Raw genomic sequence first — 14,465 nt, forward strand, 5'->3', positions numbered from 1 at the left:
AATATTCTCAATTCACCCACTTTCTATTGGGTATTGCTTATTTGAAAGGAACACAGTAACATGCTCTATCCCCATTCCACTGAAAAAGGGCACACGCTTTTTATGATTTTTCTTTGACAGATAATTAATCCATATGTAGGAAATATTGGATATGCAATGTGTATCATTAGAGCATCTTCAGTCGTGTCCCCCAAACCGTCCCGCAAAGGACGCCGCATTGAACGTTTAGGGGACGTGTTTTGTTCGTGTCGCGTTTGAGGGACGTTGCTCCCCAACCGCGTCCCCCAAACATCGGCCTCAAACATTAAAATACTCTTTTTTTGTTTTAATAGATAGAAGAAAACACTAATATTCAAATCGGTGCAACATAAACAAATTACATATAAAAACTTCCAAAAAACATAATCAAATTGCATATAAATCTTTTAAAACTACTTCATCTTCTTCTTTAATGGCCCCGCCTCGTCGTCCTCATCACGGTGGCACTTCCTACTCGTCACCTCTTCCGAAGAGGCGGTGTCGGTCGATGTGTCGGAGGAACTTATGTCCTCCTCATCGTCGACGGTGCTCGCCGGCTGCGCCTTGGCCTTGGCCTTGGCCTTCGCTTTCGCGTCCGCCTCCGCCTTCGCCTGGGCCGCCGTCGCCTCCTCTGCCTCCTCCTCCACGGCCTGCCATTCCTCCGCGCTATCCAGTGGCGGCGGGGAATCATCGCCGCTGCTGGGCGGGGAATCATCGACCGAATGCGGAAAAAGACTCTCGCCCTAGCTACATGCGAAGACAGGAGTAGATGAGGCCGTGCCAGAATAATTCTGTAGGCTTCAGCCACGCGTCCTGCGCTGTAGGTCCTCTCGCCATGCTCCAGCCACGCGGTGTGACCCATGCTACGATGCCGTTGCAGTACCTTGTGGTGATCCCTGCTTGTATAAAAGAAGGCCCACACTACGATAGAATGGTGAGGACATTGTAAGGAAGAAAGCACCACCATACAGAGGATAATTGAAGCATGTAGGGCTTAGCACACCATGGCCTGAACCTGTTAAAAATACCTGTGTCTCTTTGTCATTGTGATTTCCGATCGGACCATCGCTAGGGCTAATTGCGATCTTCGACCCCGCCGAACCAAAAAGTGTAGTCTCATTCCCTAGTGTTGAAATCCACGACACGACATTTGGCGCGCCGGGTAGAGGGCGTATCCGCAAAAAAGTTATGTCGGAAACCCAGACCAAAGTGCAAAACTTCATGCCTGGAGGCTCGGGAGGAGCCGCCGCAGGCGTGATGGGAGCCGTCGCCCACACTAGCGCTGCCCGCCGATTGGCTGAGCGCCAACGCCTGGAGGAGGCATCTAGCCTCGCAGCCGACCCAAAAGACCACCATACCGACGAGCCGGTGAGGGAGGCATCGTCGGAACATCCGAACATGGCCAGACTACACCTAGACGAGTGCGCGCGCACCGTGGAGTGGTGATGATATATTCCTCATATTCCTAATATCCCCCCATAACTTATCTAAATTGTGTCCCTTTCTGGTGCCTTAACTTTCTCTCCTCTCTTCACTTCCGCAGTCACAAATGGAGTATCATGAACGTAAGTGATGATGCGAACATCGTGGACTGTGGAGTTCCATTGTGTCGCTATAGACGTAGCCATGATGTCGAGGTATGTAGCCGATGATGTTGAATCTGCGGTAGAGGTAGTCATGGTCATTATATTACTCGTCGTAGTCGGTGTAGCTGCAATCGCCGGAGGTGCAAAACTGATTTTCCCTTATAATGTTGGTATAACCATTGTACAGTATGTGGCAATGATATATTCCTAATATTGTTTACCTCATCAATGGGACCAAATATTCTTTCCAATCAGTGTATTTAACGGTTATCGTCGTAACATTCAAAAAAAAAAGATGTAGTAACCCATCTACTAAGGAGTGAATTTGTATATATTTCTCTTTTGCTCCATGACTTTTTTTGCGGGGCTTTTGCTCCATGACTGACCAATGAAGCATGTGTTTCGGTAATAGTATTTCATATCAAATACCCAAAATAATTAATTACAGAAAATTATATGTTTGATTTATCCTTTTAAATATCAAAATTTGGGTAGCCAAGGCCAAAATGCTCGGGTTGACGACTAGTTAACTAAATTATATTGATATTGTATCTGTGATCCCAATTTTGGATGGAGTTACGTCATAATTAAAATTAGGAAAACCCTCATAATATGCTAGGGGACCAGTCGTTCGCACCCTCCTGCTCCTCCGAGTGACGCGCGTCCCATGCGTGGCAGGGCCATTACCCTATCTCCAACTTTTGACTAATTCTCCTTCACTTGTTCAACCCCCGCAATGACAATGATCCTCCTTTCCCTTCTCTGTCTCTACACATGATCTGCACATAACACCGACGCCAACGCTTGGCGCCGGCAGCCACCCTGCCTTGCTTGCTACCCTTCCGCTGCCACTAACCACCTAGGTCACGTGAACCTCCTCGTCCCCCTCCTACCCCCACTTGCCGACCTCTCACCGCAGGTGCTCTACCTCGTGTGTATCCAGTGAGGCATGTCTCTTCTATCTCGCACGAGGACGGTCGTTGCCGCTTCTGCCTCCCAGCTCGAGCTCCTACTCCTTGGCTACCGCCACAAGATCAAGGGGGTGGCTGCAACAAGTTGGCCTCCGCTGCTGCCGTGGAAGGCGTGGCCGCTAGTGCTGCGAGGGGCCCATGCTAGTGCAAGAGGATGCTGCAAGTAGAGTCGGTGTCTCGTCGGAGCAACCGCTGCCCATGGGAGCCCTCTCGTGCGCATATCTCAGTTGAGAGGATGGAACTTTTTTTGTTTTCATGGTTGCTTCTTTTTTGAGACGCGAATACTTGTTGGGATCAGACGGCTTCTCGCGTCACATCGTAACGGCTGTCCACCCAAAGATCGGGGAATTTGATCCCCAGGAACGCTCAGCGCTTCCATTCAAATTATGTTGATAATATAATAAAATTGTACACTTGAACTTAATTTTCAAGCCGTCCTTTCCTTCTTCTCTCAATAATGATGGAATACTGATCCTTCCACGTTCATGCTCGAATTCCGTAGTGTGACCAAGTCGGAGTCAATGCTTCCCTCAAGGCCAACTAAGCATAGGCCTCGATTAACCTATCTGAGACGACTTTGCTAGCTAACGAGCTCATTAAGACTAGCTACAATGGGAGTATCATAACTAGTATCATGCATGTTATGTTGGTAGAAATGTGATGTGATACATCAATTAATGAGGCCGTATTATAACACGTAAAACTAGAAAACTTAATGGCAAGCACATCATGTACTACAAATTTGCATTGAAATTCTACAAAAATTAAGTATGATGATACTATGATACTACTCCCTCAATACCGGTTTACTAGTCTCATTGTGAAATTAGGAAAATGCTAAAAAATTAGGTCTGGTTTCCTAATTAATAGGTGATTTAATTGTGTTGGCCCTTGAAAACCTGCAATCGTCCCTCTCCCCTTTAATTGCTCAAGGCTGGTGGGAGCAGTTCCGTCCAATGCATGGGCGAGATCACCTTCCATTTCTGCTTTGATTGGTTGCATGAACATGGGCTTGCCTCCCTTCCATTCCATAAGACTGCTCATAGTGGGAATATCATACATCTCAAGACATTTTGGTGACATGGCATGCTAATAAATGAAGAAAGTGATTGAGGTGGTAACTAGCTATGTTACCATAACATCACACACCTCAAGGCAAGATGAGTCTACAACATAATAAATGATACAATGCATGACAACACATATACTACCCACTATGAAAGTACTCCCTCCGTTCTTTTTTAATTGACTCGGATTTAGTACAACTTTTTACTAAATTTGAGTCAATTAAAAGAGACCGGAGGGAGTAGTAGCTAGTAACATGACATATGTTACTAGTCTAAGTTACTCCCCACTATCACCAACCTAATTACCGCTTCAATCAGCTTAAAAACAACAGATTTTCTCTTGTCTCTGAAGATTTTCTCGACCAATAGATACTAACCTAGGTCGCAGCACTGGGCAAGATAAGCCCAGTAAACCGGATAGAGGGAGTATCTTATGATACTATGCATTGTGGAGGTAGTATCATAAATTAGTATCATGTGCATGATACTAGTGTATGATACTTCCCATCGAGACTAGTCTAAGGCCTGGTACTCAACTTATCGAGCATCGTGGCAAAAGCTGAATGCCGCCGGCATCGATTAAATCGGATCCAATGTAGTAGTTAACTTAATTATATTGATTTCTTTTTTCCAATGCGATCCCAACTTTGGATGGAGTTCCATATCAATAAATTCTATCGATAATATAATAAAGTTGTAAATTTCATCTCCAAGCCGCTCCTTTTCTTTTTTATTGCCTCAACAATGATGGAATGAATAATGATCCTTCCACATTTTTTTCAACAATAATAGTAACGTTTATAAGAGCAAGAACAATAGTATAGCCGGCAGTCGGCTATAACAATTTGCCACATCATCTATAGTCAACTTATAGCTAGTATGTACAATAGTAAGCTATAAAAGTGTAGTACTTTTACAATACATGGTCCACCTTTTAGTCTCACATAGTGCCTAGGAGCACGTGCTAGAGCTAGCTATTAGATAGTAGCCCACTTCTCTTCTCTCTCCTAATCTCTCTCCTCCAACTAAGCAAACTTATAATATTTTATCTCTTATAGCCAGCTGACTGTACCTTAGAGCAAGTACAATAAGGTACAGTCAGCTGGCTATAAGAGATAAAATATTATAAATTTGCTTAGTTGGAAGAGAGAGATTAGGAGAGAGAAGAGATGGGCTCTTATCTTGTAGCCAACTCATAGACGTGCTCCTAAGACTATGTGAGACTAAAATGTAGCCATGTATTATAAAAGTACTACACTTTTATAACTCACTATTGTATATGTTGACTCTAAGTTAGCTATAGATGACATTAACGACTTTGACTATAATTAAGCAATTGCTACACTATTGGAATTGCTCTTATTGTACTTGCTCTAATATGGCACTCTAGCTTAGAATTCCGTAGCGTGGACTGTGAGCAGTCAACGCTTCCCTCAATTAAGCATAGGCCTCGATAAGAGGCTCGATTAATCATCTTACTCCTAGCTAACGAGCTCATTAAGGCAGCCATGGGACTCAATTTATCGAGCTCCCGTAGTATGGTCCCATTCCTGCTACTACTTCTCCACCTCGCCGTCACCGTTGCCGCCGCCGGCGATGCCACCACGCTGACCGCCACCCCAGCGACCATTACCAGATCCGACCAATGGATCACGCTCCGGTGGTCCAACCTCCCCTCGCCCAGCCCGCTCGACTACGTGGCCCTCTACTCCCCGCCGTCCTCCGCCGACCTCGACTACCTCGGCTTCCTCTTCCTCAACGCCTCCGCCTCCTGGCCCACCGGCGCCGGCACCCTCCTCCTCCCGCGCCTCCCCGACCTGCGCGCGCCCTACCAGTTCCGCCTCTTCCGGTCGCCGCCCGCAGAGCCGTCCACCAACACGCGCCTAGACCAGGACCACGACCCTCTCCCGGACGCGCGCCACCGCGCTGCCGTCTCTGCTGACGTCCGCGCCGAGGGCAACGGCTCCCGGCCGGCGCAGGTGCATCTGGCGTTCGCGGACGCGCCCGACGAGATGCGCGTGCTGTTTGTGTGCGGCAACGCCGGCGACAGGGCGGTCAGGTACGGCCTCCTGGGCCGGCGCGAGGAGGAGTGGGACGAGGCGCCGGCGGAAGCCAGGACGTACGAGCGGCGCCAGATGTGCGCCTACCCGGCCAACGACATCGTCGGCTGGAGGGATCCTGGGTTCGTGTTCGACGCCGTGATGAAGCGGCTGCAGCCTGGGAGAAGGTACTTCTACAAGGTACTAGCTTCACATACTACTACTTAAGCGCGATGCGTTTCTTTCAGACTCCTGTGGCAATGTTTTTGAATAGATCTGGGACATATGGATAAACATCAATTAATGGATTTTAGAAATAATACAAATATCCGTGCATGGTGAATATATTGCTTTTCTTCCTGACGAAATGAGCTCAAGCTGTTCAACTTTTAGTTTGCACTAGACGTCGACGGCTTAATAAGGTGGCCCTATGTTGGGAGACCTATCCATGTCAGATATTCTAAGACGTACTAGTATTATTTTGATTTGGATACTCTAATAGCTTAGTGTCAAAACGATTCAGTAAACTGATTTCAAGTTTAAGTTTGGAAAGTCCCAGTTTCCTCTATTCTGTCTAGAGTGCGACACTTTATGTCTGCAAGATGTTGTACAGGTGCATCTTAGTTCAGATGAATTGCTTAATGTCGTAAAACCCCACTCGTGCGGAGAGATCTTGAATACTAACATCCCAACGAAAATTATGTGGCCAATCAGATGTCCCAAGGGTGTGTTGATCAAGTAAATCATGCAAAATAATTGCTGTACAACTCATGATTCTTTCTGAAGTTAATTCGGCGTCTATCATTTGCTTCCTAATTTTTTAGAGCACTAGCAAAAGTGCCCATGCGTTGCATCGGGAAAACACAATATGTAAACCGTCGGACAATGCTTCCAAAAGATATTTCAACATTCTCCTTTAAATTTGTGCTCGTACGCTATTAGTAGCATCTGGATTGCCTTCACATTTACCTCCGAATCAGCATCAGGTGTAGCTTTACATTATTTAGCAGACACAAATGCAATCAAATCTACAAAATGGTATTTAAAAAATGCCACAACACTCTCTACTGATTTTCTTGCCAGAAAATGCCACAACCCCCCTCTCCACTCACCGCACCTTCCATATACAACACATTTAGATGCTACAAGCCTAACAAACAATGAATCTAAATATTTTATTTATAATTTTAGTTTAAAAGGTCTAAAATAATTTTATCCAATGGATGGAAAAATTAAAGTCCACATAAATTTGTATAGTGGCTAAACCTTCAAAATGTGGACAGCAAGCAATAATATAGCTCTGAGTCACTTGCCAATTTTATAAAGATATATCGTCCTTTTCTTATAATCATCCCTCATAGTAATGCATAGCGAATTAGCGAGGCACATTTTGCAGAACATATTTTGCTAATCACACTGATGATGGAATAGTAATAACATATAAGTTATGCGAGGAATGAAGCTGCAAAGCAATTCATTGAGCGAGAAGGTTGATAATTCACGATGAAATTACTTATAGCCAAAAGTTAGTCGTGCGAAAGGCAAAACAAAATAACCAGTCAGAAGTGCAAGCAGGTAAATTTTGGAACTGACATGCAATCTAGCATTGCCCCTAATATTATCTGAAGCTCTGAATTTAGGATGTGCTATATTGGCAATCATCAATACAGCCAGCATATAGCTATTAATCACTGTGGAACAGAGCAAGGTCTGAACAAAAGTTACAAGGAAACCTCCTAATACATAATCGGACAATACCATGGAGACAAACCTTAGCCCAAAGCGCTGTGTAAACCGGAAACTATAACTCCAATCCTGATAATTCCTTTCTATAGTTCAGTACCATGAAAATCCGAGTTACACCAGCTCAGGAATCACACGGGGATGTATTTATCCCCCATTTTAAGACCTCAATATTGAATTCCACTCTCTCCATGAACATCCGCTTGGCCGTATATTAAATTGAATATGCAGAATCCCCGGTTGAGCTGACTCAACCTGGCATGGCCTGATTTCCTGAATACGTTCATCGCTGGTTCTCTGAAATCGCTCCCCTCGTAATAGCCCAGCTCGCCCCGGTCTATGTGCACCCCACGAGAGGATGCTAGGCTCTTGGTGCCGGCACCAATGCCATCCTGCTCACAACCCACCGCCGGCACCAGGTCGTCTCGGGCATGACGCGAGAGCATGGCTCTAATGGGACTGACATCAGTTTAAGCCTCCTGCTGTTGTTGGGCTCGTGTCAAAGCGGCAGGCAGCAGGTGAAACATCGTTGAAGTTGCACAATCTGACAGTCGTGCCATCGCTGTACTTCCGCCGTCTGGTGTCGCCGGGGATGTCGAGCTAGTGCCTGCCTCGGACTACCACCGTCCTGTGCGTCGGTCCCGTCTTTTCCGTGGCTGTCTCGCAAGCAGATGTGATCACCCTCGCCAGCAAGATGTGATTGCCCGCTTGAGTGTGGCCACCGCTGGCCATGACCAACCTCGATCCTATATGATGGCTCGTTCGCCACTTTGATCAAATCTCTTCGGGTCCTGCCTGCCGGATTTGGTGGTGTCGGCGGAGCTGGTTTCTCCGGCGACGGTGTGCATGTTACAGTACTCGATGAGCTTGCGAGGATCGGGTATTTGCTGCCGTTCTCGATGCAATCAACCTCGATCATGTGCTCAATGGTCTGCGAGACATCCACCGCCTAGTGCCTGATCTCGAAGCCCTTGCCGCCGGAGCGCTCTCTCGCCTATAGCCTCGTCGACACCCCTTTCGTCATCCCTTGTCGCCATGTATTTCGTTGTTGATATCTCGTCAAATCGGTAGCTCAAGATCGATTTCGATCAAGCTTCGATCGATCTCATATCTCATATTTATAGGCTTAGGAAGGTAAGAAGAGAGAGTCGGTTCAGGCCGGGATCGGGATACTTAGTCAGGGAGGAAACCTTCCTCGGGACGTAGGAAACTACAAGATAGCACACACGTATAGAACCAGGACACCAGGAGTCCAGGACGTAGAAGGACGGACGAAGGAAACAGCGGACGAAACCAATCAAACGGACCAAACCACGGAAACATTAGCTCCTTTATTATTAGGTATAGATAAGGTCATTTGCTTCTCATGGTAGATGGAGTATCAAGGAATGTTGACTGCTTTTTCAGTTTAGAATTGATACCTTGACTTCATGTGTCAAAGAGTGATTTTAGGCTTTACCTTGTAGCGTGTTGTAGTATTGTCTTCGGACTTCAGACATGATAAGCTTCCCTTAGTTTTTAGATTGTCTCACATGAAAGTGAAGCTAGCAAGAAAAGGCTGACTTTTTTCTTTTAAGAGAAGATTCAACAAATGGAAGGTTGCTCCTTGTGCAATATGCTGTGAGATATTCTCTCAGATAGGTCAAGCAAGCTCTTATGCTTCATATTTTCTTTCTCAGATAGGTCAAGCAAGCTCTTATGCTTCATACTGTATTTTCTTTCTCAGATAGGTCAAGCAGGCTGTTATGCTTCATCATTTATATACATATCCGAGAGAAACGAGCTGAAGCTGTTCAACTTTTAGTTTGCACTAGACATTTACTGCTTAATAAGGTGACCCTTTTCTTCGATAAATAATAAGGTTACCCTATTTTCGGAAAGCTATCCATGCCAGATGTTCTAAGACATACTGTTACTTTGATTTGGATAGTCTAATAGCTTAGTAGTGTCAAAAAGATTCAGTAAACTGATTCGAAGTTTAAGTTTGGAAAGGCCCAATTTCCTCAACTCTATCTGGAGTGCGCCACTTTATGTCTGCAAGATGTTGTACAGGTGCATCTTAGTTCAGATGAATTTGTTAATGTCTTGAAACCCCACTCGTATCTTGAATGATATCCCAACGAAAAATGATGTGGACAATCAAATGTCTCAAGGGTGTGTCGATCAAGTAAATCATGGAAATAATTGTTGTAGAACACATGATTGTTTCTGAAGTTAATTCATTTTCTATCATTGAAAGCTTCTTAATTTTTTATAGCATACGGTCATTTGCTTCTCATGGTAGATGGAGTACCAAGGAGCGCTGACTGCCTTTTCCGTTTAGAATTGGTACCTTGACCAGTGGCCAAGCCAGTCTGGTTAACTAGCCTGGGCAGACTACCAATGATCTTGGCCTATTGATTTTTTGCTCAGCTGAACCATGATTAAATTAGTCAATTGCTGATGTAAGCTCAATGTAGAATCGTTTGAAGAGCCCGGGCAGCTGCTCAGGCATGCCGGGCTGAAGCTCCGCCACTGACCTTGCTTGATATTGTCAAAGAGTGACTTTACCTTTCAGCATGTTGTAGTATTGTCTTCAGACTCAGACATGATATGCTTCCCTTAATTTTTGGTTGTCTCACAATAGAGTAAAGGTAGCAAAAAAAGGCTGACTTTTTTCTTTTAAGAGAAGAATAAAAAAAATAGAAGGTTGCTCCAGGTGCAATATGTTGTGAGATAATCTCTCAGATAGGTCAAGCAAGCTGTGATGCTTCATTTTTTTACATAGATCCATAATCAGCACACATTATTAGCATTTTGTACAATCATTCTGTTAAATCTTTTGCTTAATCTAGTGAACTACTTTTGACAGGTAGGTAGTGATTCTGGAGGATGGAGTGAGAAGTACAGCTTCATCTCTCGTGACATTGAGGCCAACGAAACCATTGCCTTCTTGTTTGGTGACCTGGGAACTTACGTTCCTTACAACACCTACTTCCGGACTCCTCAAGAGAGTTTGTCGACAGTGAAGTGGATCCTTCGTGATCTTGAAGTCATTGGTGACAGAGCTGCATTGGTTTCACATATCGGAGACATCAGCTATGCGAGAGGTTATGCCTGGTTATGGGATCATTTCTTCGAACAAATTGAGCCTATTTCGTCCAGTACTCCGTACCACGTATGCATTGGGAATCATGAGTATGATTGGCCTTCACAGCCTTGGAGCCCCTCTTGGGGTGCCAATATTTACAACGGAAACGATAGCGGAGGCGAATGTGGGATACCATACAGCATCAAGTTCAGAATGCCTGGCAACTCTTCTCTGTCCACTGGCACTGGAGCTCCCGACACGCATAATCTCTACTACTCCTTTGATGCTGGTGTTGTGCATTTCGTTTACATGTCCACGGAGACGGATTTCACTCAGGGCAGTGCCCAACACAACTTCATAAAGGCAGACCTTGAGCGTGTCAACCGGAGCCGAACACCATTCATCGTGTTCCAAGGCCACCGGCCAATGTACACCTCGAGCAATGGGACCAAGGAGACTGCTCACCGCGAGCAGATGATTCAGCATGTCGAGCAACTATTTGTAAAGCACAATGTGACGCTTGCTCTTTGGGGTCACATCCACAAGTATGAGCGATTCTGCCCCATGAAGAACTACCAGTGCCTCAACACATCATCAAGCTTTGTGTACCCTGGTGCTCCCGTACATGTTGTGATTGGGATGTCTGGTCAAGATCGTCAGCCAAGCTGGGAAGCAAGGCCGGACCACCCTGATGTGCCAATCTTCCCTCAGCCAGAGAGGTCCATGTACCGTGGCACCGAGTTTGGGTACACAAAGCTGATGGCCACAAGGGAGAAGCTGACGCTGGTGTATATTGGGAACCATGATGGGCAAGTCCATGACATGGTTGAGATATTCTTAGACAATAACAGTATGCATGTTAAGCTGCCGCCAAAAGTTATTTGGTCGTACATGGGAATTGCCAGCAGTGTGATACTTTCTCTGCTGGTGGGCATTTTGGCTGGCTTCCTTGTTAGAAGGAAGAGAGACTCTGGACGGTGGATTCCTATCGTCAATGAGGAGGCCTAATTATTAAGACTTAGGCTTGACGATGTAAAGTTTGACCAAGAAGCTAGCATTCGGATAACTTGGTGGGTTGCTTGCATCAGCTAAGTTTGTGATTGGTTGGAAGGATAAAGAATGGTTGAGGATAATATGTGTTGTGTTTGAGGGGTGACTGCTGGATAGTGTGTTGTGGTGGGAGTGTGGACTTTTGGAGCTCAAGCTTCATGTAGCTCGTTTTTAGAAGGAATTGAAAGCCATGTTTTGAAGTTTAAAAAGAATCTGAAAGTTAAATCTTGATGTATCGGGAGATGTATCCTAAAAGTGTCTAACATATCAATCCGAAATACCTTATACCTTAGGCTACAAAAAAAAAATTAGATCTTAGTGTAGTGAACACGGCATACTTTCAAACTCTCAAAATTTGTCAGAACTCGTCCAGGTATTTAGCACAGATTTTACACGATTGTAGAATACACCCTTATGTTCATCTAGATTTGTTTTCAGATTTTTTTTTTTTGAAAATTGTAAATACCCTTTTTTTTAAGAGCTACATAAAGCTCGATCTCCAAAGAGGCAGCTCCCAAGATGTCCATAATAATTTTGAACTTAGCGTAAAATTCTACAAGTGAGCTTATACCTATTTGACCAATCCCGCCAGTTTAAGGATCTATAACACAAATTCTCAATTAAAAAACAGCCAATCCAACAAATATATACCTAAATTAGTACAGCGGAATTGGGTTACACTCATTCTAGAACCTCAAGTCTTTCATGATCTTGGAACCTCAAGTCTGCCTGTAACACACATATACGGAATATTTTATGATTTGCCACACTTTTCTTTAAGCGTGCTCTCCTTGGCTATCAAATTAACATAATGAAAATTTTACCTCGGGGTCATGTTCATTAGCGCTGCAATCTCTAGCTTCTTTTGAGCGTACTTTGCCATGTTCTTTGGTTTGAACTGAAACGGTGGTCCAGTTACAGCTATTATTATTATTATTATTATTATTATTATTATTATTATTCACTCATGCAGAGGTTATGAGGATCCATTACCTTCTTGAAAACTATTTTTCTCAACAGATCCCAAGCTTCACCCTGTTCAGTCTAAAATAGCACACAAAGGTGACAGTAATGTTAGTAACACCATATCATAGTTATATATACATCAGGTTAAATGTACAATGTCTTGCTTACATTCTCTGTAATGCCAACCTCACGTGTAAGGAATCTAAACTGCAATAAAAATAGAAGAAATTATGAATGGAAATATATTGCAGCATTATCATTATAAACTCGTTAGACCTGTCTATAAACTCGTGGAGCAACTCAAATTTAAGAGAGCAACTCACCTTCTGTTCAAAGAAAGAAATAGACCTTGCCTTGCTCTCCATTCCCTCAAATTCTAAACCAAATTTCTCCATTTCATATGCTTCCTGCACGGCATCTCTCAAACTTCCCTGTAATATTTGTGTAATAGTAAGAAATATGTTAAACTACAAACGAAGGTCACAAATGGTTTAGTACGCAAAATGCTTTTATGTAGTACATGTGTGGCTAACCTTTTTCAAGTCATTAAGCTTCCAAATCTCAAAGTAGAAAAGAGACCAGTCCTCGAGGACCTTATCCTCACGCAGCTCAGCTATATACTCCTGATCGAAATGGATAAAATTGTGGACAACCCCAGTGATGAACAGAAAATAAATTAAAAGCACGAGAATATCTTACATAGAATGCCATACCAACTAAAATAGCACTCAGATTGGTAAAGCGTGATGCAATCCTCTTTGCTTGCCTCCCTGCTCTAGTACCCATCTCTATCCACTGAAGTGCAAATAATTTAATCATCATGGTACCGCACCATCCATGCGTATATAACTAATATACCAATATGTCATGATTTTCCATGGGGCATACATACCTTCTCAGATTCTTTATCCAGATCCACATATGCTTTAATCCACTGTTGCAAGATAGAAGCCTGTCAGCATAAAGTTAATCTAGCCACAAGAAATATTTAAAATCCACCAGATTGATCAAATGATGAGTACCTTGACTTTGCTTGATAGCTCTTCATAAAACTTGACATAAGCATCGTCAACTTCATACGTACGATAATATGCGTGGTAGTCCTCCCAATAGATGTATAGACTGTCAGAACTATCACGCGACTAGAAAAGAGAGAAGAATTAGATGGATGGAGTATAGAAATGATGAACTCTTTAGAAGTTAAGCCACACATTCAAGTTTCAAGCAAAATATGTAGTACTTGGTTGGTAACCAAACACTACATAAGCTACTATATCTGATTTGTCTAATCTTGCAATCAGAGTGCTTGAAGCGTAAAATAATTACCAGCTTAGTTAAGGTTTCACATAAACAACAAGGGTTGTATCACATATGCCTTGGATTTACCCAAAATTGCTTTTGGCTCACAGCTATACACAAAATAATAAATATATTACAAATGACATAAGCGGATATTCTTACTGTTCAAAAGCACACTCGTGCATGCAAAATGATTCTGTTTTCTTTCTGGTCAGAACTAGCATGCTAGAAATGCTACCATGTAATTAGGTAGCCTTTAAGTTGTCAACCCATAGTGTGAGAACGATAGGATCCAACATAGAATAAATTAAAACATGAACTTGTTTTAAATTCGAAAAACTACCAGCGCAAATTTTGTTGCCCCAAAACTGACAATAAATTTGAAAAGAGGAATGTTGATGGTAAACAAATCATACAATATAGCCAGGACCGCTCCCTGAAAACCCAGAAATCTTGAAAGATTCATCTTTTTATGATCTAGAAATCACATCACATTGGCTGCGTTTTCTTAAAAGCACAATAATTTAATGCTAGGCACATACTTGGTGTGTTAATTCTAATTATAACATTTCGAGTCCAAATATAATGCATCAGAGCAAAACAGAGCATGATCTAATTCAGTTCTTAACAGCAGGGAATATGGTGACAAAGTCTAA

General features: G+C 43.5%; 1 protein-coding gene across 1 annotated transcript; it reads left to right on the forward strand.

The window, feature by feature from the left end:
- Positions 1-5,180: 5,180 nt before the first annotated feature.
- On the forward strand, positions 5,181-11,747 carry LOC124661699 (probable inactive purple acid phosphatase 2). The gene is made up of 2 exons (XM_047199577.1): positions 5,181-5,882; positions 10,276-11,747. The coding sequence occupies exons 1-2, from the start codon at positions 5,181-5,183 to the stop codon at positions 11,500-11,502; spliced, it is 1,929 nt and encodes a 642-aa protein (XP_047055533.1). The 3' UTR covers positions 11,503-11,747.
- Positions 11,748-14,465: the final 2,718 nt, after the last annotated feature.

This window comes from Lolium rigidum, chromosome 6 (genome assembly GCF_022539505.1).
Source record: "Lolium rigidum isolate FL_2022 chromosome 6, APGP_CSIRO_Lrig_0.1, whole genome shotgun sequence".
NCBI lineage: Eukaryota > Viridiplantae > Streptophyta > Magnoliopsida > Poales > Poaceae > Lolium > Lolium rigidum.